The 22410-nt window shown below is 34.5% G+C and overlaps 4 protein-coding genes across 10 annotated transcripts; 1 reads left to right on the plus strand and 3 right to left on the minus strand.

The window, feature by feature from the left end:
- Nucleotides 1–62: 62 nt before the first annotated feature.
- LOC121266589 (thaumatin-like protein) lies at nt 63–1430 on the minus strand. The gene is made up of 2 exons (XM_041170458.1): nt 1167–1430; nt 63–1066 (listed from the first exon to the last, which is right to left on the minus strand). The coding sequence occupies exons 1-2, from the start codon at nt 1255–1257 to the stop codon at nt 393–395; spliced, it is 765 nt and encodes a 254-aa protein (XP_041026392.1). The 5' UTR covers nt 1258–1430; the 3' UTR covers nt 63–392.
- A 3313-nt stretch (nt 1431–4743) lies between these two features.
- LOC121266590 lies at nt 4744–8290 on the plus strand. 4 transcript variants are annotated; one of them, XM_041170460.1, is made up of 12 exons: nt 4744–5135; nt 5229–5355; nt 5435–5508; nt 5624–5670; nt 5789–5939; nt 6023–6064; nt 6134–6338; nt 6414–6475; nt 6726–6826; nt 7411–7465; nt 7544–7609; nt 7851–8290. In XM_041170460.1, the coding sequence occupies exons 1-12, from the start codon at nt 4934–4936 to the stop codon at nt 8027–8029; spliced, it is 1311 nt and encodes a 436-aa protein (XP_041026394.1). In that variant the 5' UTR covers nt 4744–4933; the 3' UTR covers nt 8030–8290. The 4 variants fall into 4 exon arrangements, with proteins under 4 accessions (XP_041026394.1, XP_041026393.1, XP_041026396.1 ...); XM_041170459.1 differs by having other exon boundaries at nt 4745–5135; nt 6020–6064; XM_041170462.1 differs by having other exon boundaries at nt 4745–5135; nt 7562–7609.
- A 2587-nt stretch (nt 8291–10877) lies between these two features.
- Nucleotides 10878–13236, minus strand: LOC121266591 (putative cyclin-D7-1). Its single transcript, XM_041170463.1, has 6 exons — nt 12346–13236; nt 12065–12151; nt 11879–11980; nt 11587–11791; nt 11223–11356; nt 10878–11133 (listed from the first exon to the last, which is right to left on the minus strand). Exons 1-6 carry the CDS (start codon nt 12607–12609, stop codon nt 10903–10905), a joined length of 1023 nt encoding a protein of 340 aa, XP_041026397.1. The 5' UTR covers nt 12610–13236; the 3' UTR covers nt 10878–10902.
- Nucleotides 13237–14611: 1375 nt separating this feature from the next.
- Nucleotides 14612–18449, minus strand: LOC121266593 (glucose-induced degradation protein 4 homolog). 4 transcript variants are annotated; one of them, XR_005940836.1, is made up of 10 exons: nt 18232–18449; nt 17725–17829; nt 17396–17451; nt 16736–16879; nt 15671–15744; nt 15514–15568; nt 15382–15444; nt 15163–15290; nt 14842–15046; nt 14612–14710 (listed from the first exon to the last, which is right to left on the minus strand). XR_005940836.1 is itself a non-coding variant. In XM_041170464.1 (9 exons), exons 2-9 carry the CDS (start codon nt 17768–17770, stop codon nt 14956–14958), a joined length of 657 nt encoding a protein of 218 aa, XP_041026398.1. In that variant the 5' UTR covers nt 17771–17829; nt 18232–18449; the 3' UTR covers nt 14612–14955. The 4 variants fall into 4 exon arrangements, 2 of the variants coding, with proteins under 2 accessions (XP_041026398.1, XP_041026399.1); XR_005940837.1 differs by having other exon boundaries at nt 14842–14978; nt 18232–18448; XM_041170464.1 differs by having other exon boundaries at nt 14612–15046.
- Between the last annotated feature and the right edge of the window lie 3961 nt (nt 18450–22410).

Genomic DNA, 22410 nt, shown 5'->3' on the forward strand with positions numbered 1-22410 from the left:
TGATACTACAATCACTCAAGAAATAGTTTAGGTTGAAGGAAGAGGAACATGGAACAATATAAAGTACTCATCAACTTAATTTGATCTATAATTATTCTTCACATGGGATATATATAGTACTTCTAATAAGTGTATAACATTAACTCATTTGACTCTAGGTAGTCCAAGTACATGCCCAAAACAACAACTTATTACCAGACAATACAATGTATAACTAAACAAACATTAATATAAACTGCAAATCTAAATACATTCCCAAGCCAAAAGAAGCTCTTGGTTTTCAATTATAATCATGATCTAAGAATATTCCAAAATACTACTAAATTGGCACCACATTCAACATCCTTGTAGAACTTGAATGACAGACAGCAAACCTTAACTTGGTCCTCTTCTCACTTGGGAGGGCAGAAAGTGATGACATACCTTGTGGCCCTGCATTTGTTAAGACTGGTAGAGTCATCAAAAGCATAGCTATAAGCCTTGGGGCAAATAGCCTTAAAGAGATTGGCGAAAAGGGTGGGCTTGCAATTCTTTGGGTTGGAATAGTCCCCTGTGCAGCAATACTTTGCAGATTGCATGGCCAAGCAGGCACTCTTGCACCCCACCACCTTGCCTCCTACCTTCATTTCCAATGCAGATGGGCAGCAAATGTTCAAATCAACCTCGCACGATGCAATACCACACCCAATGCCACCCCCAACTGGTTTCATCGAAACAGGCAAATTGAAGCCATCGACCAAGCTCACATCATAGTAATGCAAGGGAGAAATGGAGGTGCCGAGTGTCATCTCGACTACTGTTGCTGGCGGCACACCTCCTGTGCCTTGGCAATGTAGTTTGCCTGAACAATCTCCAGTGTTGCATGAGCCTTTTCCATTGTTGTCGAAGCTACAACCTTGTCTGCCCCAGATCCTTCCTGACCATTTCTCAGCCACGTCAAGGACAACTTCCTCCCCACTGCCAAGATGGAATCCACCATCTTTTGGGGTCTGATGCCCTGAACCACCAAGTATTCCCGGCCATACACTTTCATTACAATTGTTCACTAGAATCAGTTGTGCCCCATCTACAAAAACACAAAAGAAATAAATAAGAAAAACAAAGAAGACATCAGAGGTTGAATGGAAAATGTACAAAACCACGTATAAAGATAGCAGAAGAATTACTTGTGAATGAGATAGAGGCGACTAGATAAAAGAGAAGGGGCCGGAGAAATAGGTAAGTAGACATTGTCATGTTGTTTTTTGTTCTTCTCATACAGAGTTTGATTTAAGAGATGGATGGTTGTGTAGAGAGATGCAAGGGAAGTAGCTAGGTAGGGGAAGGACTTCCAGCTATCTTGTCACAAGTATAGATTTTGACAGCGCTAGCTGCGACCTTTCTAAGGAAGTTCGTGGAACTGTAGAGATCACTAGTAGCTCAGTGAGTGCACCAGTCTCTTTTCTTTTGCTTTATCTGATTCTCTTTTCACTTTCAGTTTCAGCTTGACGATGGGCATATGCATTGCTTCCATTGGAGGGTTTCGTCCCTGTGCGCAGTACTGTGAATCAAAGTTTCTCTAATTGTTTAATGCTTTTTAATTCCAATATTTTTCACTAAATAAAATGCGGGGATCAAGATTTTCTCAAGTTTATTTTGGCATGAATTTCAAAGTTTAAAGTGACCGCGCTGCGTTTGGATTTAGAAATTGTTTCGTCTCGTCTCGTCTCGTCTCGTCTTATTATTATAATTTTTTTAAATTTTTACATAAAATATAATAAATATAAATTTTAACTTTTTTAAATTCTAAAACAATAATAATATTAAAAAATAATATTCTAATAATATTTTTTTCAACTTTTATCTTTTATCTAAAACTACCTCATATCTAAATCTAAACCATTTATAAAAAAAGAGCAGACAATATACAAAATATATATATATATATATATAAAGATGAAAGAATTCTTAAATAATAATATTAAAAAAAAATAGAAGAACCTTATAAAGCTTGTTTTGTCATTTTATTATTATTATTTTTTATTTTTAATATGAAAGATTAAGAAAAAGGTAGAAGAGAGAGTTGAGCTTTAGTTAAGCTTTAGTTAATTAACTACAATCATAAAGCACGATTTCAATTGGCGGAGCAAAGTAATGCTCGTACCCTTGCACTATAAGCTTGATCTTCTCTTTTGCGTCCCCAGAGAAACAAATTGAGAAATTAAACTTGCTCATCTGTGGGTGTCGGTGGGGGATAAAACCATGATAAGGATGATGTGTCACCGATTCCATTAAGACGATCAAAGGTTGAGCCTTGTGTAATTAGCTCCAATTAGAATATCTTAATTAAGTATTAGGGATTCTTTCCTCCCAAGCATTTATAATAAAAAGTAATACATGATAGTGTTATTGGTTATGTAAGTGCCGTGTATTTATTTTTAAAAAAAGTAAAGTCTATTATTAAAAAATTAAAATTTTTATATAAGTCTCATATTTATTCATTTTTTAAAAAGGAGTGTATGACATTTCCACGCTCTATAACTATAAATACCATTTCTCTCAAAAAAAGAAGAAGAGAAAGATCAACTTTTTAAAGTAGATTCCATGATTTAATTTATCAAATTCAATTTGTATATCGGAGAGTTATATACTGTGTTCGAGAATGATAAATTGCTCCCGAAAAAGAATCTATCAATTCTCTTTCAATTAAATGGATTGTAGGTGCAATGATTTACTTCACAGCCGAAATTGATCTAGTAACGACAAGATCTTTAATTAGTTTCTACTTATCCATATTGTGAATACGTTATTATCATAGTTTTGGTCTCGTTCACTTTTACAAAACTTTTCATCTCATCGAATCATTGTAATTTTTTTAGATTCTCACACAAAATAAAATAAACAATTCAACTTTTTCAAATCTCAAAATAAAAATAATATTATTCAACATTATTTTAACTCATCTCATTTTATCTGCGAAAACAAACAAGGCTGATCAATGTTGTGTCATTCAATATTTCCTAACCCCACACTTAGATAGCATAACACTTTTACATGGTTTTAAGTGGCATCTTGGTTCAAGGATATGGTATTAAGCTTTTAGAATGACCTGACCTCTTTTTTTGGTTGCAATATTCTAGTTTAGGGAATCACTCTGTATTAAAAGAGACTTACTACAGTGCTAGATAGCAGTGACCAAAGCCAGTGGCCGATAGACCATTTTTTATATTGAAAGGCTTCCTGGCCTTGGGTTTAGAGTACTGCACTCAGACCCTTGTGCTTCCCTTTTTCGACTCCTCCCATTTTCTCAAACTTTCAAGGTAACTAACTAACTAACTAACTAACTGGATATAGAATGACATAGTTTTAAGACATCAAGTTCACATATCAGCTTGTCTTTGAGATCAGTGTTAAGACATAGAATGACATAGTTTTAAGACATCAAGTTCACATATCAGCTTGTCTTTGAGATCAGTGTTTCTTTTGGGACAGCGAATTCGATGTATACTTATCGACTCATAACAGTGAATTACTAAGTTTACACTGAAATTCCGTATTTTTATCATTTTTTTTAATAATTATGACAACTCTATTTATATGCTTTTCTCATTTATTGGTGGTTTTCATGATTTAATTGTTTTACTGGTAACAAAATGACATCCTTTTAATTTACTTATCTTTGTTATTCATGTTTGGAATTTTGTTTTTTTTACCATTTTTAGCAAACCTTGACTATTGGTATTTTCATCATTTTACGTTATATTGAATCTTGATAAGTTACATAACTAAAATACTTTATATTCTAAACTAAATAGAATCTAGTAATCTACGTTTAAATTAACATATTTGATGTAGTTAGTTAAATTATAAAATTATTTTATTATAAAATAAATATCATGTAAAAAATATATGTTTATCTGTCGAAGAATTCTATGCTAGCCATTATTCACTTTCACATTTTATATCTAGAAAAAATCTATTCATCATCTCAATTCTCATCATCCTCCCATTATCCCATGATGTGACATTAGATGATAGGTTCATAAGTAAAATGTAATAAATACTTCTTAATCACCTAATGTCATATCATGAGATGATAAAATGATAATGAGAGTTGAGATGGTGAGTAGTATTTTTCTCTCAGTATTAGAGTATTCGATTAGCCAAAGTTAAAAGACATTTTTGATAAATGTAAGAGAAATTTGACTTTTAGCTATTCCATTCACATAAATTTCCATATTGGAATAACTATTTTTTCATTATATAATAATAAAATAATATAAGATGAATTTAATTTTAGTTATTTACATCAAATCTCAATATTAGATTATACATTTATTCATTATATAATAATGAATAACTAATAATTTTAAAAATATTTAATTTTTTTAATTATTAATTTATTTAATTTTATCATATTTTACTATTTTACCTATTATATATTAATTTATAATCATATTATTATTAAATTAATATATCACTAACTCAAATTAATATATCAATTGTGATAAAATATGTGATAGAAAGAAATGAAGAAAAAAATAATTAATAAAATATATATTTGATGTATATACAGTAATCTTTAAATTTAAAAAAATTTAAAAAAATTATTATAGTTATATTTAAAATTTGACTAATTCAATATGAATATATTTTACTTTTTAATAACTAAATATTCATTAAATTTAATTTTTAACTAATCCAATAGAATGCACTTACTGTCTTTTGTCTCTCATTAGTAATGTTTTTCGCCTGTAGTCACTTTGGGATTTCTATGTTCTTTTCAGTAAGAATACGTGTCGACCATGCCTTTGCAAGACGTGGGACGAGGCGCGTCGAAGAGAGTCAAGATACCAAATAAAACGTATTAATCCGATTTTACCCCTCCGAAAACCCCTTGCCAACAGTTCCATCCGCTTCAGCAGTTCAGCTTCAGGGTTCTGCTTTTGCAGCGATGATTCGCGTCGCAGTTAAACTCTATAGAGCGGCTACCTCCGTCGCCTCTTTACCAACTTCCCGCACAACCGGACGTCTCCCTTTTTCATTACCACGGCCGTTCAGATTACTCCACGATGGAATCAACGGCGCGGATGCGAATCCTGTTGCTCTTCAGATGATCAACTACGCTATCTCTCATGCCAGGTCCCAAAAATCAGGTTCTTCCTTAATCATTTTATCCGTGAAAAAACTCAGATATTTATTTGAATTTTTACTTTATGATATGATTTTCTTTGTGCGCAATGTTTCAGATGAATCCTACGCACAAGGTCTACTGATACTGGAACAGTGTCTTTCCACTCAGTCAAGTGACGTCCCAGATGCTGAAAATTCAAGGGGATTGGTATTTCTGGCTATGTCTACCTTATTATCTGAAAGGTTTCCCTTTTCCTTTTATTTTTCTGTGAAATTTTTAGTTTCAGAAATTTGTAAAAAGTTTGATTCTGGTGGATTTTAGAGGGGATTTTGGCGAGGCAATCGAAAAACTTCAGAGAATCCAAGATTTAAAGCACTCTTCTTTGGGCGTTAAAGGTAAACATTTGCGTTTTTTAAGTCTAATTTCTTGCATTCTCATTGTATTTGTGAAACTGGGTTCAAATGGCGAAAAGGGTATTGACCAGAACTTCTGTTCGGGTCCTTGAGACAGTTGCTGCAATGGAAGCTCTTGTTGGGCTTCATCTAGAGTTGGGGCAGGTCAGTCTTAACAAGCATCCACTACGGTGTTTTCTATTTTTTTTTCATATATTTATTTATTTTCAATTTGCTATTCTTGAATTTTGAAATTTATCTGGAGTTGGTTCGCGCTATATAGGATGATACTTCAACAGTGATCTCAGATAATTGCTTAGAACTGGTTGACAAATATGTACCCAAAGCTGGTGGTGGAAACCCCTTGGTCTTAAGTGTCCGTGCCAAAGCAGCTAAAGGGCTGGTTGAGCTTGTCCGTGGTGACCTGCAATTAGGTATCTCAAAGCCCTGGTTCCTTTGTCTGGGTCATTGTAACAGCTTACCGAAAGTACTGTATGCTTCGAATTCAATGCAGCAGAGACATTTTTGCAAGGACGTGAGGAAAATGAAGGAAGTACCGGTGAGGTTCATGTTATTAGTCACTGTGGAAGATATTATAGTGCAGGTGCATTGATGCTTTGGTTTATAGGTAGTGTTGTTCTATCATATGGAGAATTCTTGCATGCCACTCAGAATCTTTCCTTGGCAAAAGAGATTTACCAAAAAGTTATTCAAGGGGTAGCTGAGAACAAAGATTTTAGTGACTTAAATGCCTTAGCAGCTTGTAATATGTCATCTGCGGAAGTATTGTTGGCAGCCACATGTGCTTTAGGACAGCTTGAGGCACACATGGGGTAGGTTCAAGATTCCCTTTCTTGGTATGATATTCTTGCAACATGAATCTAACTTTTTTGTTTTTTAATATTTAGAAACTTTGGCGACGCAGAAGAGATATTGACAAGGGCATTGTCTACAGCAGAGGACCACTTTGGTATGTTAGTTTGACTTTCCTCATTTGTTTTTTTTATGTACTTTCCTCATTTATTATTTTTTTATTGGCATCGGGTGTCTGAGAACAAAGTCCCGACTAATCCCAGGAGTGCACAGGCCATCGGCAAGAAGCTTCTCTCAAGTGCCCTCATTTAATTTAGTGATATACAAATTGTCTCTGCAATTTTTATTTGCACCTGTCTCTGCAATGATATCTTAGTATGTGCTGTGCTTTTGTTTGTGTGGTACAGGCTCTCACCATCCTAAGGTTGGGGCTGTCTTAACCTGCATAGCTCTTATGTTTAGGCGTAAGGCAATGCAGGAACGTTCAAGTTCCCTTTTGATTCAAGAGGTCAGTACTTGTACAAGACCTGATTTAGTTATTATGGAAAACTTCCAATTTTTAACATTTATTGTTCGATCTCTTAAACTAGCGTGTATAGGCAATGTTCTTGTATATGTCTAGTATACTTGGGCTTTTGCCTATTCTTATGATCAATAAAATTTTGTTTACCAATAAAAAAATATTTATTATTTGCTCTTGGGCTCTTAAGAACCGGATATTGTGAAGCCATGCATGAATGAATTCTGGAAGTGAAGGGTCAAGGATAATCGTTTGTCTTCGTCACATTACCAACTCATTTCTCTCTGCAGTTGATTGAATGAACGGTCAATTCAGATAGGTTATTCTATTAGGGTTTCAAGATGTATGCTCACATTGTTGTAACAAGTTGTTGGTGTCATTATGAATAAGAAATATGATTTTGCTGAGACAATCAATTACTGAGAGTAGTTTACCTAGGGTCCACTCAATCCCATTCATATGCATGAGATTCTCCAGCACATTACTTTGTCAATGCATTAATTCTCTTTAATGTGTTGGAGTTTGTTTATGGGAATGTTTTCTTACTTCAATGTTTTAAATGACTTTGTTAGGGACTATACAGAAAGGCAATAGAGTTGCTGAAAGCTCCACAGTTGGAGACTGATGGTATAGTGAACAACTCATTCACTTGTCTTTAGTCATATTCGATTGAATGATTGTTTGTTTTGGTCTTTTATGTCACACGTTGCCTCTTTTTGGTAGATCAAGAAGCAAAGGTAGATAGAAGTGATATTGTGGTTCTTGCAAGAGGTAATGGTTGCTGTGAATGATGCTTTTTGTAATGCATACTGTATGGCATGGGGTATCAACTACGGACATTAAGAGTTGTAATTAACCTCTACTTTCCAACTTTGGACTTAAGAGTTGTAATTAACCTCTACTTTCCAACTTTAAGTAGAATATCAACAACGTGCTCTATTTGTTGTGGTTTGCTTTACTATGATGACTCTTAGTAGGATTTCTGCATTGATATCGTTTGTTGATTATGTAGGTGGGTATGCAGAAGCACTCTGTGTCCAACAGAACAGAAAGGCTGAAGGAGAAAAAATGAAGACTTGGGCTGAGGCTGCATGGAGGAACAGTAGGCTGTCACTGGCTGAGGCGCTAGAAATATCGGAGTCTTCTTCCAAAGTGCCAGTTATAGATGCTCGAACCTGCAGAGCCCTTTAGTTTCTCTTTTTTCCGGGTTCTGCAGCAAGAGTTCACAGTACCTGTTCTTGATACCTCAAAGAAGTTTGAAACTCGCTCCAAACCCACATACACTCTACCTCCCGTCCATGTGAGACAGATGTCTCATGTCTGCATTATGTATCCGTCTATTTATATGTGCAGAGACATAATCCAGGCAGTTGCAATGCCTTCTGACTGCATATAGCAAAGTTGGTCTGGTGTAACTTAAGCTGGTTGACCGATGAATGAGCCTTAGATTGATCTTTGATGAGCTCTAACCTCATATGATTACAGATCTATCGTTGATGAGCCTCGGCTTAGTTTGAGTTTGGTAAATCTAGTGACCCTGAGACAATGGAATTAAGTATTTCTCCACATAATTGGAGTTAGGTGAACCAAAGAGCTTTCGAGGGTGTAACAGCTATCAATTTTCAAACACTCAACAGATTGATTCTTCCAATACTAGGCTTCACTTTAGCTTTTTATCGTTTGGCATTCAAGAAAAACAAGTCCTTTTCAAGGCAGGTTTGCTATAGCTGTCAGCTGTTAGAAATTGCAGATTTTGCTTTACAATTTTTTACTTGGTTGTTGCTGGCAAACGTAGGACTGCTCATTGCGCAATACGGATGTAAGATATTAGATTATGTACACTGTCCAAAGGTGTAACACGGTCAAGTTACACTTATAGTTAAAAGACTGATTCTTCATACAAATTCTAATTGCAGTGGAATATCAAGACCTTTCCCCACATCCACCCCAATAACATCTAGTATTATTTCCTTGTTCAAAATCTGTAAAACCACAACGCTACAGTGAAAACTTGGTAAAAGGCTCAAAAAGCCTTCTTTTGGTTACACTAGGAAGAACATGGAAGTTAAAAAGAAGGAACTCACCGATTCTACAATGAAAGTTCCAATGAGGCCAATCATACAAGTTCAAGGAAAGGGGCTCTGAATTTTGAAAACCCTTTTATTTCCATAATCAAACCAACATGATATGAGAAGAGTTAGAAAAACTTTAGAGTATAGCAGAAGCTCTTAGATTTGACGTTGTGCTCATCTAATAAATTTATTCTAGGAGTAGAGTGTGCTACCTGGTTAAAACTAGGACAATACTCACATATTCTAGCCGGTACTTTTGAATTCAAATCCGTCTCAACTCATCATTATAATTTTTTTAAATTTTAATATAAAATATAATAAATAATTACATTTTTTTAAATTTTAAAATAATAATAATATTAAAAAATAATATTATAATAATATTTTATCATCTTAATTCAACTCAATTTATCATCCAAACACCGCTAAATCACAAACTAAAGAGAACGATAATATTTGAGGAAGAGATTTGACTAGCCGGCCATCAAAGTCAGTGGACATGATTGAGAAGGGGTGCCCAATGTGACACCAAGCAATGAAATGTATTGAGATAGTATCTTTTTCAAATTTATCTAACTCGTTATTATAATTTTTTTAAAATTTTAATATAAAATATAATAAATAATTTAATTTTTTTTTTAAATTTTTAAATAATAATAATATTAAAATATAATATTTTAACTATATTTTATCATTTCAACTTAATTCAGTTTAACATCCAACGTAACTTAAAGTTAAAAAGCTGTGCATGCCTCCAAACTCGTTGGTAGCTGGACTCCTGTTGGGCTCCGCTTCCCTAAAACGAACCCAATCTTATTTTACGGGGTTTATAAATTGATTTTCTATTTTAGTTTTTTAGCCAATAACTTTTGATCGAATAAATCGCTCGTCCCGGTGGATATATAAGTATTTTAGAATACGAATGAAGTGGTATACATATCTTATTGCAGCGTAATTTAAATTTTTTGGACCAAACAAGGCCTAAAATTAGTATATCTATGTAATAGAATGAGAATACCACATGTTATTACATTCTATAATAGAATGAAAGTACCAAATATATGCATGAAGGAAAATGCTACTTAATTCCGTCAATGTTACCGCTCAAAGTTACCTCTCTAGTATTTTATAAATTTTATTTTTTCTACTTAATGATTAAGAAAGTGATTATTAATGAAGTTATATATATTTTATTTTAATTTTTTCTTAATAGTTAAGAATGTTAAAAATTACAAATCTGTATTGGTGCATGTACTAAAAGGGAACTTGAATATTGGAAGTACTGGTGCATGTATCTCATACACAGTAGAAAGAGTAAAGAAAATTTTTTTTACAACGTTTTATATACACCACCATGTTTTAAACTGAGTGTATTTTTATAAAACGATATTATTTTTATAATTTATTTTATAAAAATAAATCTCATATAAAATATAATTGCATAAAAAAATTGTGAAAAGAGTTGCATGCGTGTAATTTTCAGACCGAACTCATTTTTAGTTTTAAGTTCAAGGGAAGTCAAGTGATAAGTCAAATCTCAATAAGCACATATCTGAAGTACTAGTATTTAAGGACAAAATTTATTATTAAAGAAAAGATATAGTTATTGTCCGTCAGGCCAAGTACTTCTGGCGACATGAATTAAAGGATTAATCAAACCATCCTACAGTTGTACATGTAAATGTCTGAATACAGCTATAGCCACCGAGAACATGAACACTTTTACAGTTCAGTAGTATGTAAAGATGAAGGCATTTTGTTGCTGAAATTGACAGCCCACAAGCAGGAGTTAGGGATCGAGATGACCAATCAGTACTGATCTTAGGCTGATTATGGTCATCATCATTTATCTAATGAATTGGGTTTGTTAGTACCATTTTTTTTTAGCAACCTTAACCTTAAGTACTGTCCTTCGTACAAACAGTTACAACCATATATAGAGAAACGTCGACCTTGCTGATGTTTTTTTTCTTAAGAACAGTGTTTAATTACCTACTGTTCTTCTCTCTTTCTTTTCTTCGTACTTGATTCGTGATAAATGCTGTTTGGACCAGCAGTAGCCTTCTTCAAGAAACAGAAATCGACATGGCCCTCATATATGTCAATGGGCTGCTTCTGCAGTACTGTTGTGGGGCTTGGAGGGCAGTCATAATAATGTATTAAGTTGTGCAGAGGACCATACTTTTGAGCTTCCATGACCCTATGGCACTTGACCAAATCATCCTAGTAAATTAAGAACCGGCCCTGTCAACAAAACATACTTGCATCGCATTGAGAAAATGGAAGGAGGATATTTTCATTCAGAATTTTACCTTTTGAGCTTGATTAAGGAGTTTTGTAACAGAGGAAAGGTGAGCATCCGATTTTGATGGAAGTAACTCGTCTAGGCTGCAACAAAGAGCAGATGCTGCAACAACACTCGGCCTAAACTCCAGAAATCTTGAATCTGGAGGGTTATGTTTCAATAATTAGTGGAAACAGATCAAAACGATTGGGCCTAGCAATGCTACCAACTGTCTGCATAAATAGATACCATCAACTAAACTTTTAGAGTGGCAAGAGGAGAAGAGAAGTTTAGTAATTATCACATTGATAACTTTCCTGTCCCTGTTCTTTGTATATAGACAGTATGTAAGCTTTAAAAGCTGCACAATATCATGATGATAATGAGGATACCTGAAACAGCTGCAACAAGCAACTTAGTGACTTGGGTAATACACTCCTCATGAAGCTGAGGTTTCAAGGAGTCAATACTCCACAGCAACAGTTCTGTGCACGAATAAGCCGTAGTAGAGCCAAGGCACCATCCCAGGGCCTCTAACAGCGCCAATTCCATTCGCTGGATTGTGCTTGACTGAAATGAATGCCCCAAATCCTCCATCTTCGATATTAACACCAAGTGCTTATCAATATCAAATCCAAATAATAGAAGGATATTAATAACTGTAACAATAATAACAACAGTCACCTGAATTTCATGCAAGGTTGGAGTGCAGGTTTCACTGAACTTGGAGGCAACAGAAAAGCACGCAACCGACAACAACTCAACCATCCAATCTTCTTTCCATCCCTTAAAAGTTATGTTAAGAGTTAGTACTGAATCCGTATATAATTTTGATCAATAAGAGAACTATATGTATTCAAAATTCTTTACATTGCATTGATTCATCGACAGGACTCGATCAAGGTAATTCACAGCAAGGAAAGCAGTTCCAAAAGAGAGATTCAAGCGACTTCTGGTCTGGAAACAAACAAACAAACAAGAGCATATATAGAGAGACTGATGAGTATATATATCTTAAAGATTTTGTTATAGTTCTTATCAAGATTTAAACCTAAGGCAGTCATTTTCCTATCTCGCCCTATATATCCATTACCACAGAGGAAAGGACAGAAACTAACACGCGAAAGTGGTGTACACTACGAGAAACTGACCCTGAAAAGCCATTGAGTAGCTCTAAACCTAGCAGTTGTCAAGTTTTTCGAGCGGAGATGCTCAACATAATTAGCTGCGGGTATGAAACTGATCTCCTTCTCAAGGTATATTGCAAGGGCCTGCTCAGAGTCTTCCTTGGTCGTAAAAAACGAACCACCACATGAGTAGTTCTCGAAACTGCAAAGCTTGGTTGCATGATGACGAACGGGTGTTACAGGGCTGCATAGCCACGTCTCCTCATCACAAAGCAAGTTAATTTCCATAACGATTACCCAAATAACTGCAGAAGTTCAATGGGTAGGGAAAACGTACGTACTATATATTGTCAATGAAATTGTAAAGGTTCTGACAATGATAATCATATAAATATCTGGGTTAGTATGCTAGGGAGGTGGAGGGGGGAGCTGGGAAGGTGTGCATGCATATAAGTGAGTGGGGGTGACGCATGGGGTAGTTAAAGGCAGATCGTGAAATAAAAAGAGGGACACGACCCTCATGAAATGGGGTAAATGCTACAGTGGGGGAGTTTTATTTTGATCCCAGCAAAGCAATTGTGTGAGAGAGCACGAGGATGACTGTGTGGGTTGCATGAAATAAATGAACAGCAAGCTCTTTCCTTCAATATTGGGTTAAGGAGCAACCAACTTGTACGTGGGTTTGGGTCTTGTTTTGAGTGTTTGACACAGAACGAGGCAGATTGTTTTTTATAGTGGGTGGGCCCTATTTCGTTGTTATGGTCGCTTTTCCAGTTGGGCGTGGGGTCACGTTCCGATCATATTCACCTCATGATCATGAGTCCCTCATAACTGCGAGTTCAATCGGCCAGTCTTGTACGAGCAAAAGATCTTTTTATTTATTTTTATTTTTTTTATTTAATTTTATGGATACCATGTTTAGGCTTAATTTGAATTCAAAATACAGCTCAACATATTTCATCATTACAACTTTCTCAAATTTATACACAAAATATAATAAATAATTCTACTTTTATTCAATTATTCACAAACCATCTCAATTCATCTCAACTCATTTCTGAATTCAAATCACTCCTTAATGTCATAAAAAAAGATGACTTGCTAGCTCATTGTTCAAAGAGTAATGCTACATACAGTCGTGAAGTATGCAAGCGTCATACAGTCACTTTGAAAAAGAATGAAATCTACTATTAAAAAAATTAATTTTTTTTCATATGAGTCCCGTATTTATTTACTTTTTTCAAAACGATTGCACGGCGCTTACGCACTCACGACTACAAGTATCAACTCTTTCTCTTGTTCAAAAAGTGATCAGATTAACGGCTAGTTTGATTACACAAAATCTAATTATCTCATCACATCTCATATAATCATTATAATTTTTTCAAACTCTCTCACAAAATATAATAAATAATTCAATTTTATCGAATCTCAAAATAAATATAATATTAAAATTTTATATTATAACAATATTTTATTCAACTTTCAACAAAATATTTCATCTCGTCTCATCTGAATAACCACCAAAGATAGTTGAAATAATGCTATCTTGAATTGTTGTCCTGCATCCACGAGATCACTCCCAAGACTACTCTAAAAACAGGTCGACAATTCACGAGCGACCAAGCAGCCTTAGAATAAGAAGAATAGTAATATTTATGCAACTATTTTACAACCAAAAATACTAATTTTTTTTTTTTTTTCTAAAGAAATGTTTAAAAAAAGTGTTTACCGTACAAATGGTTCTGGCTGCAATGGCTATGTATATTTTCAGCTGAGATCGAACTATTGATTAGACATATAATACTCCGACTTCCCAAAACCTGGGAGGAGTATTTTGCTTTTGTATAATTTTGCGACAATAAGTATTGAATAAACTTTGGATAAATTTTTTTCAAAGATAAAAGAGTAATGACAGAAATCAGTTAAGCATTGAATCAAAGCACTGCGCGCAGCAAACTTACCCTGTGCCAACAAATCTCTACTTCCACCCTAATTATGCACACATATTGAGACCTTTCCCATTGCCTCGAATTCAGGCATCCCATTGTCACCCCCCACCATTGCCACCAGTCACCCACAGCACCAATATCTGCAGTGGGCACCTAAGGTTCTAAACATCCAACTTACAGTCGCTGGCAGAGTCCCACCTTGGTTATTATGGAGATCAAGGATCATGATTCATGAAGCAATCTTATATAAATTAGGATGACCAATGGAGAGTGCTGACAAGAATTAGATAGATTGACAATTGTTTACAGGCCTTACATAGCTGCAATGATCCTCAAAATTTAAAGAGCTAGCAAAACTTTGGCTGGACTGGACTTGCATGTTTTAACTTGAATTCACAGACAGTAAGTATTCCTTCAACGTAGTTCTTGACTAGCACCTAACACATACAAAGAGATGCATATCACTTGTCAATTTTTACAAGATATACATCACATGGCTAGAACAACTTTCACTGAGCTTCTTGCATAATCCCCCTAGTTTTTCCAAGATGTAAATCAAGCAATTCACCTGACCAAGAGTAGTTCAATACAGTGATAACCTAAAAATCAAATGCTTGTTCCTCCATTTATTGCAACTCGTATGATGAAAAACTGAAACCTGATCTTCCCTCATTGGTTGATTTTAACTCAAGCTTCTGAAATGGGCTGCAGGTTGTTTCAAGTATATTCTATTCATCAGTGACTTCTTTTTTGGGGAGAGGGGGAGGGGGTTACTGGTTAGGAGTAGCTAACAGAAATGAAGAAGAACAAAAATAGAAATTAGCATATGAGCATATGCACATTTCCATTGGAAGGAGAAAATTCTTGAAAACAGGATGGGAAAAAATACCTGCTATTAGGATCATAATAGAAGCCACTGATGGAGCCATCACTACAAGAGAAACAAACATAGTAAAACCCAGCTATAGTTAACCCACAGTCTGTCCCAACATTCACAAAGTACTGCTCTTTCCATCTCTGTGCCACAGATAAAAGAAATTGGCATGTTATTGATTCACATATAGTGTGTTCTTTCACCAAATGGCTAAAAAAATTGAGGGTTGGTTACCATAAATATATAGGGATAGTTACTCAGGTCTAAAGCTTTGCCACCATCAACCTTCACTTGACTCTGAAAAGAACAGAGTTAGTTAAGACAGCAAATAGTGCACATGTGAAAGAAAAGATTCCAACTCTTTACCACAAGGGGAGAAAAGGATGGAAACTTGGTCCAGTGACTTATATCATTCTCTGGCCTGTAGCAAGAGATCATCCAAATGAGAATGGATTGCTTTGTCGACCATCACGGTTTTTCAAAGTCTCCATGATAAAATAAATGGAATAAGAAAGGAACATACGTTGCTTCCCATTTTCCAGTGAAGAAAGTATAATTTTTTGTATCAACAATCTCACCTTCCCAGAAGGTTACTACCTGATGTAATCATAAATGATATGAAAATGTGGTCATGAAACCATGGCAGCTTTTTGAATGAAATCCAAGTTGCATACCAAGCATGATACTGAGGATATATACTAAACGAAAAATTAGCCTTGCATTATATTTTATTGAACAAAAGAATCATATCCTCTTTTTTATAAAATTATCAAAGAATTTATTTAGAAACGCAAAGAAAAATGATACATACAAGCCCCAAATGCACAAGCCTCACAAGCCCTTTATAAAAAAGTGGATCCCAACATGGAAAAGTGTGAAAAACTCACTTTTTCTTGATGGGGTCCACATTTTTATAAGAGGCTTGTACCTTTGGGGCTTGTATCTAGCATTACTCGAAACTCATCTCCCCAATACTTGAGATCCTGAATAATCTTACTAATAGAATAGGCTATGAAACAGAGTAAAATGAAAACTTGGGCCCCTTAAATATATGGCTGCTGTAATCAGAGACGATGAACTATGTATGAAAATCAATGAACTAGGTGGATATGGGAAAAAAAAATACAACTATGTAAGCAAGTATTACAGTCTCATGCAACAATGATAACACTGGAAACGCCAGTGGAGATAGACCTCTTGATCAAGTGCTTCATAACAGCATCGCGTTAGACCATTTGGGAAAGAAAAATGCTATTTGTACTTAAGAAAAACTTACAAAAATCTTACTTCTTCACATGTCAGTTATTGATATGTTGAAAATTATGAAATTTAAAATTTGAATTTAAAAACAAAACTAACAAAATGAGTCTTATAAGTAAAAGTATAAGTAAAAATTGTAATATATATAGCACTACTCTTTGGGAAATAAGGCCAGTACACAGAAGTTCTAGAAAAACAAGTAGCCGCTTCATTCGCTCATAGGAACATTGAGAGCTTAGAGATTTGTGTTCTATACATAAAACAACTCAGAACAAAAAAAATAAATTTGCAATTTCTGATGATTACATGGAAAACAGAAAATGCTTACTGGTGTGTCTGCCATAGGAACATTAAGAGCTTCCATGGTGCCACATAGATATCCATGTTTGAGGTCACATCCTTGTATTCGTACATTAACTCTCCATGCTTCATCTTTCTGTGGACCAGATACATTCTGAGTACCAGAGAAGGCCTGTGACAAATTTACGTGGTGAGGGTCAGGTGAGGATGACCCAAACTTCACAAGCTAATGCAGAAAGGACAAGCTTCCTAATATGATTTGAATTATGAATACATTATGCATCGTTCGAGAAGTGCTAAAGCCATAAAGAAATTTCACAAAAGTAAACTCACAAACTGAACATGGTTTTATATGATACGTTAGATCTACTTTACAATAAAATTAGCTTTACAATTTAACGTACCACGTCAAGTCATGTTAGTTTGTAGATTTACTTTTGGTGGATGCCAAAGTATTTATTGCCATCTTTATTATCACTTCAAATGACCAAAATCCTCACGTCTCCCTTCAAACCATAAAGTGATATGATCATCTTGCAATGACATAAGAGGCTAAACTTTTGTGTTAAACTACATAACCTCGTGAGACGATTAGGCTCGATTTCTATTACCCAACTAATCATATCCAGCCATATACGTGGCACGGCCAATAAAGGAACCTAGAAAAAAAAAAAACACGAAGATTAACCTGTCCAACACTCAAAAGCGTGCATGCTGGCGGCAATGTCTGTCCAGAATTTGCACCTTCACAAGTAAACATATACATATGAATTAGAACTACCCAAAAAACCAAAATCTTTTACAAGGCCAAACAAGTAGAGAGCAAAAACACGGAACAACATGAATGACGGTTTCCAGAATCGTGAAAAAATTCCACTGTGAAAGTAATCCATTATTGTATGGCTATCCTTTGAACCTAAATTTTCAGTAAGGAAACGAGATGAACAGAAAAAAGGCGAAGCCCTAACTCTGGCACTGAGCATCATTCTAACGCAAATCGGAAGGACGGCCAAATACCTGAAACTTGAGAAGGTGCGGAAGCCTCCACTACTCTCACCGGCATTTCTTTGATTGAAGATCGAATCCCAATTCCAAAAAGAAGGGTACCCAAATGTGGAAGACTGTTAGGGTTTGCGATTGCTACGCACAGACAGGGATGCGTAGAAGACGGCAGGAGAGAGAATCGTGATTATGATGCTTTTATATTACCGTTAAAGGTTATTTATGTCTTTATAAAATTAGCAAGGTCATGTTTGTAATTAGGCTTTATTTCAGTTGAGTCTGGTCTTATGGACCGAGTCTTTAGGAAATGCAATCGTGGATCCAGTGGGCCAAGTAGTGGGTCGTTGATTATTGCAGAGTCGTGGGCTATGTCCAGTCCGTATTTAAGTTCATTTACACTTCAATGAGAAAGTTATCAGATCAATTTCAATCAATATTCATTTGGAGGTAGTGGCTCCTCGAAAGCCATTTACTTGTTACGGTGACAATTCCTTTCTGAATATCCCTATCCCTAACAAAGACGAAGTATCTGGCTCGGTTGTAGAGTTGTAGTGGATCTAATTCGTTACGTCTTTCTCAATTATTCATCTTTTTTTTTTTTAACGGATAAACGAAGGAGAGAGAATATCCTTCGTTATATCCGGCTCCGTTAGGATAAAGTTTTGCTATCCATATTTTACTAAGGGATGAGTACCGACTTTCTCGGAAATCCGACCTCCGACACCAATTGATATAGCTTTCGATCTGATTCAGACTTTGATTTGTCAGAACGGAGTCGGATTTAGACTTTTTTTTCTTAACTCATTTGAAATTTTAATTTGACAATCATGAACTCTCACTAATCAGATTTGGACTTCTAGATTTCAATTTTTTTTAAAATATTTTTTCAATTTCAATTTTATTAAAACATAATCAAAACTGAAAAAATAAATTATTATACAAGTTAATGTTAAATGTTACTATACATTAGTTATTATATAATTAGTATTACATATTATTATACGTTAGTGTTTATATATTAGTTGTTATTATTCATTAGTGTTACATGGTAATAATAATTAATAGTATGGTGTTTATATATACTAAATTATTATTAATCAATTTATTCTATTTATATTATATTATAAGCATATTATTTTATAATAATTTGCTCATACTAGTATATTATTAAATTTAATTAATAATATAAGTTATAGTTATATAAAATATAGATGATTAATATATATAAAAAAATATATTTTTATAAAATATATATAATATCGTAGTCAGAGTCGGAGTCGGGGTCGGTATATCGCCACCTCCGACTCCAACTTATCGAAATCGGAGCGGAGTCGGTATAGAGTCGAAAGTAGAGTTGAATTTTCAGATTTTTGCTCAACCCTGATTCCATATGTTCTTCAATTATTCCTGCAAAAGTTTTGCTATAAATTGTGTGTGAGTACACTATTTATAAATTAAAAATAAAGAAAAATGCTTACTTATTATCCCCACATAATACATTAATATGTAATTTTTTATTTTTATCATTTTATTTAAATACACATATTTATACATCAATATATGTGTATTTGAATAGAATGATAAAAATGACAAATCACGTGTTTGTGTGTAACGTAGAGATGATAAGTAAAATTTTTAAAAAATAAAAATCAAAACATCAATAATTTTTTAAAATAATTGATTTTAAAAATTTTCCACATCAACAATGTATTAGGTGTATTAAAAATAAGACTTTTAAACAGATTTTCTTAAAAAAAAATCAAGAATTGATTAATCGTTTTAAATGGACATAATAAAATGAGAGTAAAAAAACAATATGTGGTATAAAGCATAACTGCATAATAAATAAATAAAAAGTACATATAACTCTCAAACTATCCTTTGATTTGCAATTACCCTCTCAAATTATTAACTCGGCCAATTAACCTCTCCTAAATTACCAAAAAACTACAATATACCATCTATGTAAAAACGTTGATAAAAGTACTTACTAAAAATTAGAAAATAAAAAGTACAAATAAAATGTAAATTTCTTTTGGCTACTTTATTTTTCGTTTGGGTTATTTTTTAATTTAATATGATTGTGTTATGTTTAATAATATTTACAGTTATAAAATATGTGTTGTGCATTTCTTTTGAAAAAAGTGAGTATGAGACCCATATGAAAATATTAATTTTTTAATGATGGACCCAACTATTTTTTAAAAAATGTGTGTGGCACTTACACAATCCATAATTGTATCTACAAAAATTCTTCTTACAATAGACCTGGGAAGCCCCACATCACCGTGTCCTATGTGGCACATTTCAAAAAGACGTCGTTTATAATTTAATTCAAACGAAGATGAAGTAGCCTCTATCCCCCTCCATCCCAGTAGAAAGTTAGAAACCCTCATCACGAAGAGGATTCTCTTCGTCTTCTCCATTCCCATCGTCTTCCCCACGAAGCCATTTTCCATTGAATTGAAACCATCGTCTCTGTCCCCGTCGACTTCATCTTCTACACGAAGCCAATAGGTCTTCATCTTCTCCTCGAACCTAAGAGCCACGAACCCACAAACCCATGAACCAGAGCCACAAATGACTACGATGCCAAGACGAAGGCTGGTTGGTGGCTCCCAGTGGTGGGTTCAAGTTACAGAAGGGAGGGGCTTTGGCTTGGGCATCTCTATGTGGCTCACGACTTTGGTGGTCTAAGGGTGAAGGTGAAAATGGAGTTGGGCATCTGGCAGTGCCAAAGGCGATGGTTGATGGTTGGTGACTGCGGTTATGGGTGGTGGCCGAGAATGACAGAAATAGAGAGGGAGAAACCGAGAGAGAGAGAGAGAGAGAGAGAGAGAGAGAGAGGGTTTGCTGCCGTGTGTGGGGTGGTCGGCATGGTGGAACTGGTGAGGCTTCATTGCTACCATTCAAGGTGGCTGAGATGTTGCCAGTGCTATGTCGAAGGAGAATATGAGGGAGAGGGAGAAGAGAGCTAGATGGAGACCAAAGGGTTGAGGAAGAGGAAGGATAGGGAGGGAGGGTCCGTCTTTTCCACAAGAGCAAAGGATTTGGCTGAAGCATGATATGATTTGCGGTTTTTAAGTTTGAAGAACTCTTGAGGCTCTTTCATTTTTAGTTCTATGTAATGTTTAAACATGACTTCAATGATGGGAGTATGAATTTTTTTGCTTCAAATGTTTGAAGATCATTTACAAATTATCATTTTCTGTTTGCTGTCATTGTTTTTCGTTCTTGTTTGTGAGATTTTTCTGATGAGTAATGGAATACTTCTAATTGAGAATAAAAGAAAAGAGAGAGCTGTTTGAGAAGACGGGAAAATGAAAGGGGAGAGAAAGAGGGAGGAAGAAAGGAAGAAAGAGGGACCCAATTATTTCATACGGTTACGCAAAGATTGTACATGCCGATTGTATGTAGCATTGGTGTTGTTTCTAGTATTACTCTTATTTTAAGTTGGTAGGGATAATTTGGAAGCTAAGGTAAATGAGTTAAATAACCTTTTATTAACAAAGTGTATTTACGAAGATATAAAAAAAAAAAAAAAAAAAAAAAAAAAAAAAAAAGAGTTACTTCTAATTGAGAATAAAAGAAAAGAGAGAGTTGTTTGAGAAGACGGGGAAAATGAAATGAGAGAGAAAGAGGGAGGAAGAAAGGGAGAAAGTCGGATCCAGTTATTTCATACGGTTACGCAAAGATTGCACATGCCGGTTGTACGCAGCATTGGTGTTGTATCTAGTATTACTCTTATTTTAAGTTGGTAGAGATAATTTGGAAGCTAAGGTAAATGAGTTAAATAACCTTTTATTAACAAAGTGCATTTGCGAAGATAAAAAAATGGAGTTAAATTACAATTTTTTGTAGTTTGGGATGATGATTGACAAAATCAATGATTCAATTGGTGATAGGGAATGATGTACTAATTTGAGAGATTTTCTTTTTTAAAGAAACATAATTCATTCACAAGGAAGACAATTACAAATTCCATAGCAGAATAATTACATGGCAGCATCTAAAATAACTTTAGAATGAATAAATTATGTACAATAATGCCACCATTGAATAGTATCTTCTACAAAATAAGCATGTTTTGCGGGTAGGTGAACAACTTCATTCCCTTGGTGACCAATATGTAGCACATCATACATCATAAATCAAAGAATAATACATTGAATTTCTACAATCACATACCCCTACCTAGATAGATTGAATTCTTGAACCAATAGCTTCAATAATAGTTAAAGAATCTCCTTCCAAAATCAGATTAGTCACACCCATATGCAAAATTAATTGTAAACCCCTTAAAACTGTAAAACTTTAATATCATCAACTTCAAACATGCTATGTTCCTTACGACTAGAGACCATTAGAACAGTTGCTTGAGCATCTCTTAAAATGATTCCAATACCTGTTGACTTAGAAAAGCGAAATAAGACACCATCAAAATTAAGCTTCACAATACCTTGAGGAAAGGCTTTCCAAGGGAGCATATGTTCTTTATACACCACCACATGTTGGCCCATCACATGATTATAACTCTCAACATATGCAAGACAGTTATCAATTATCTCTAAAAGAAAACAATCAGAATTGTAAAATAACTTAAGGTTCCTATATTTCCAAATACCCCATGAAATAGTAAGAAAAACAGGAACTAACTTGAAATCAAATTTCAGCAATGCCCACACTAAATTTGAAAATCTT

Source organism: Juglans microcarpa x Juglans regia, chromosome 5D, assembly GCF_004785595.1.
Source record: "Juglans microcarpa x Juglans regia isolate MS1-56 chromosome 5D, Jm3101_v1.0, whole genome shotgun sequence".
Lineage (NCBI taxonomy): Eukaryota > Viridiplantae > Streptophyta > Magnoliopsida > Fagales > Juglandaceae > Juglans > Juglans microcarpa x Juglans regia.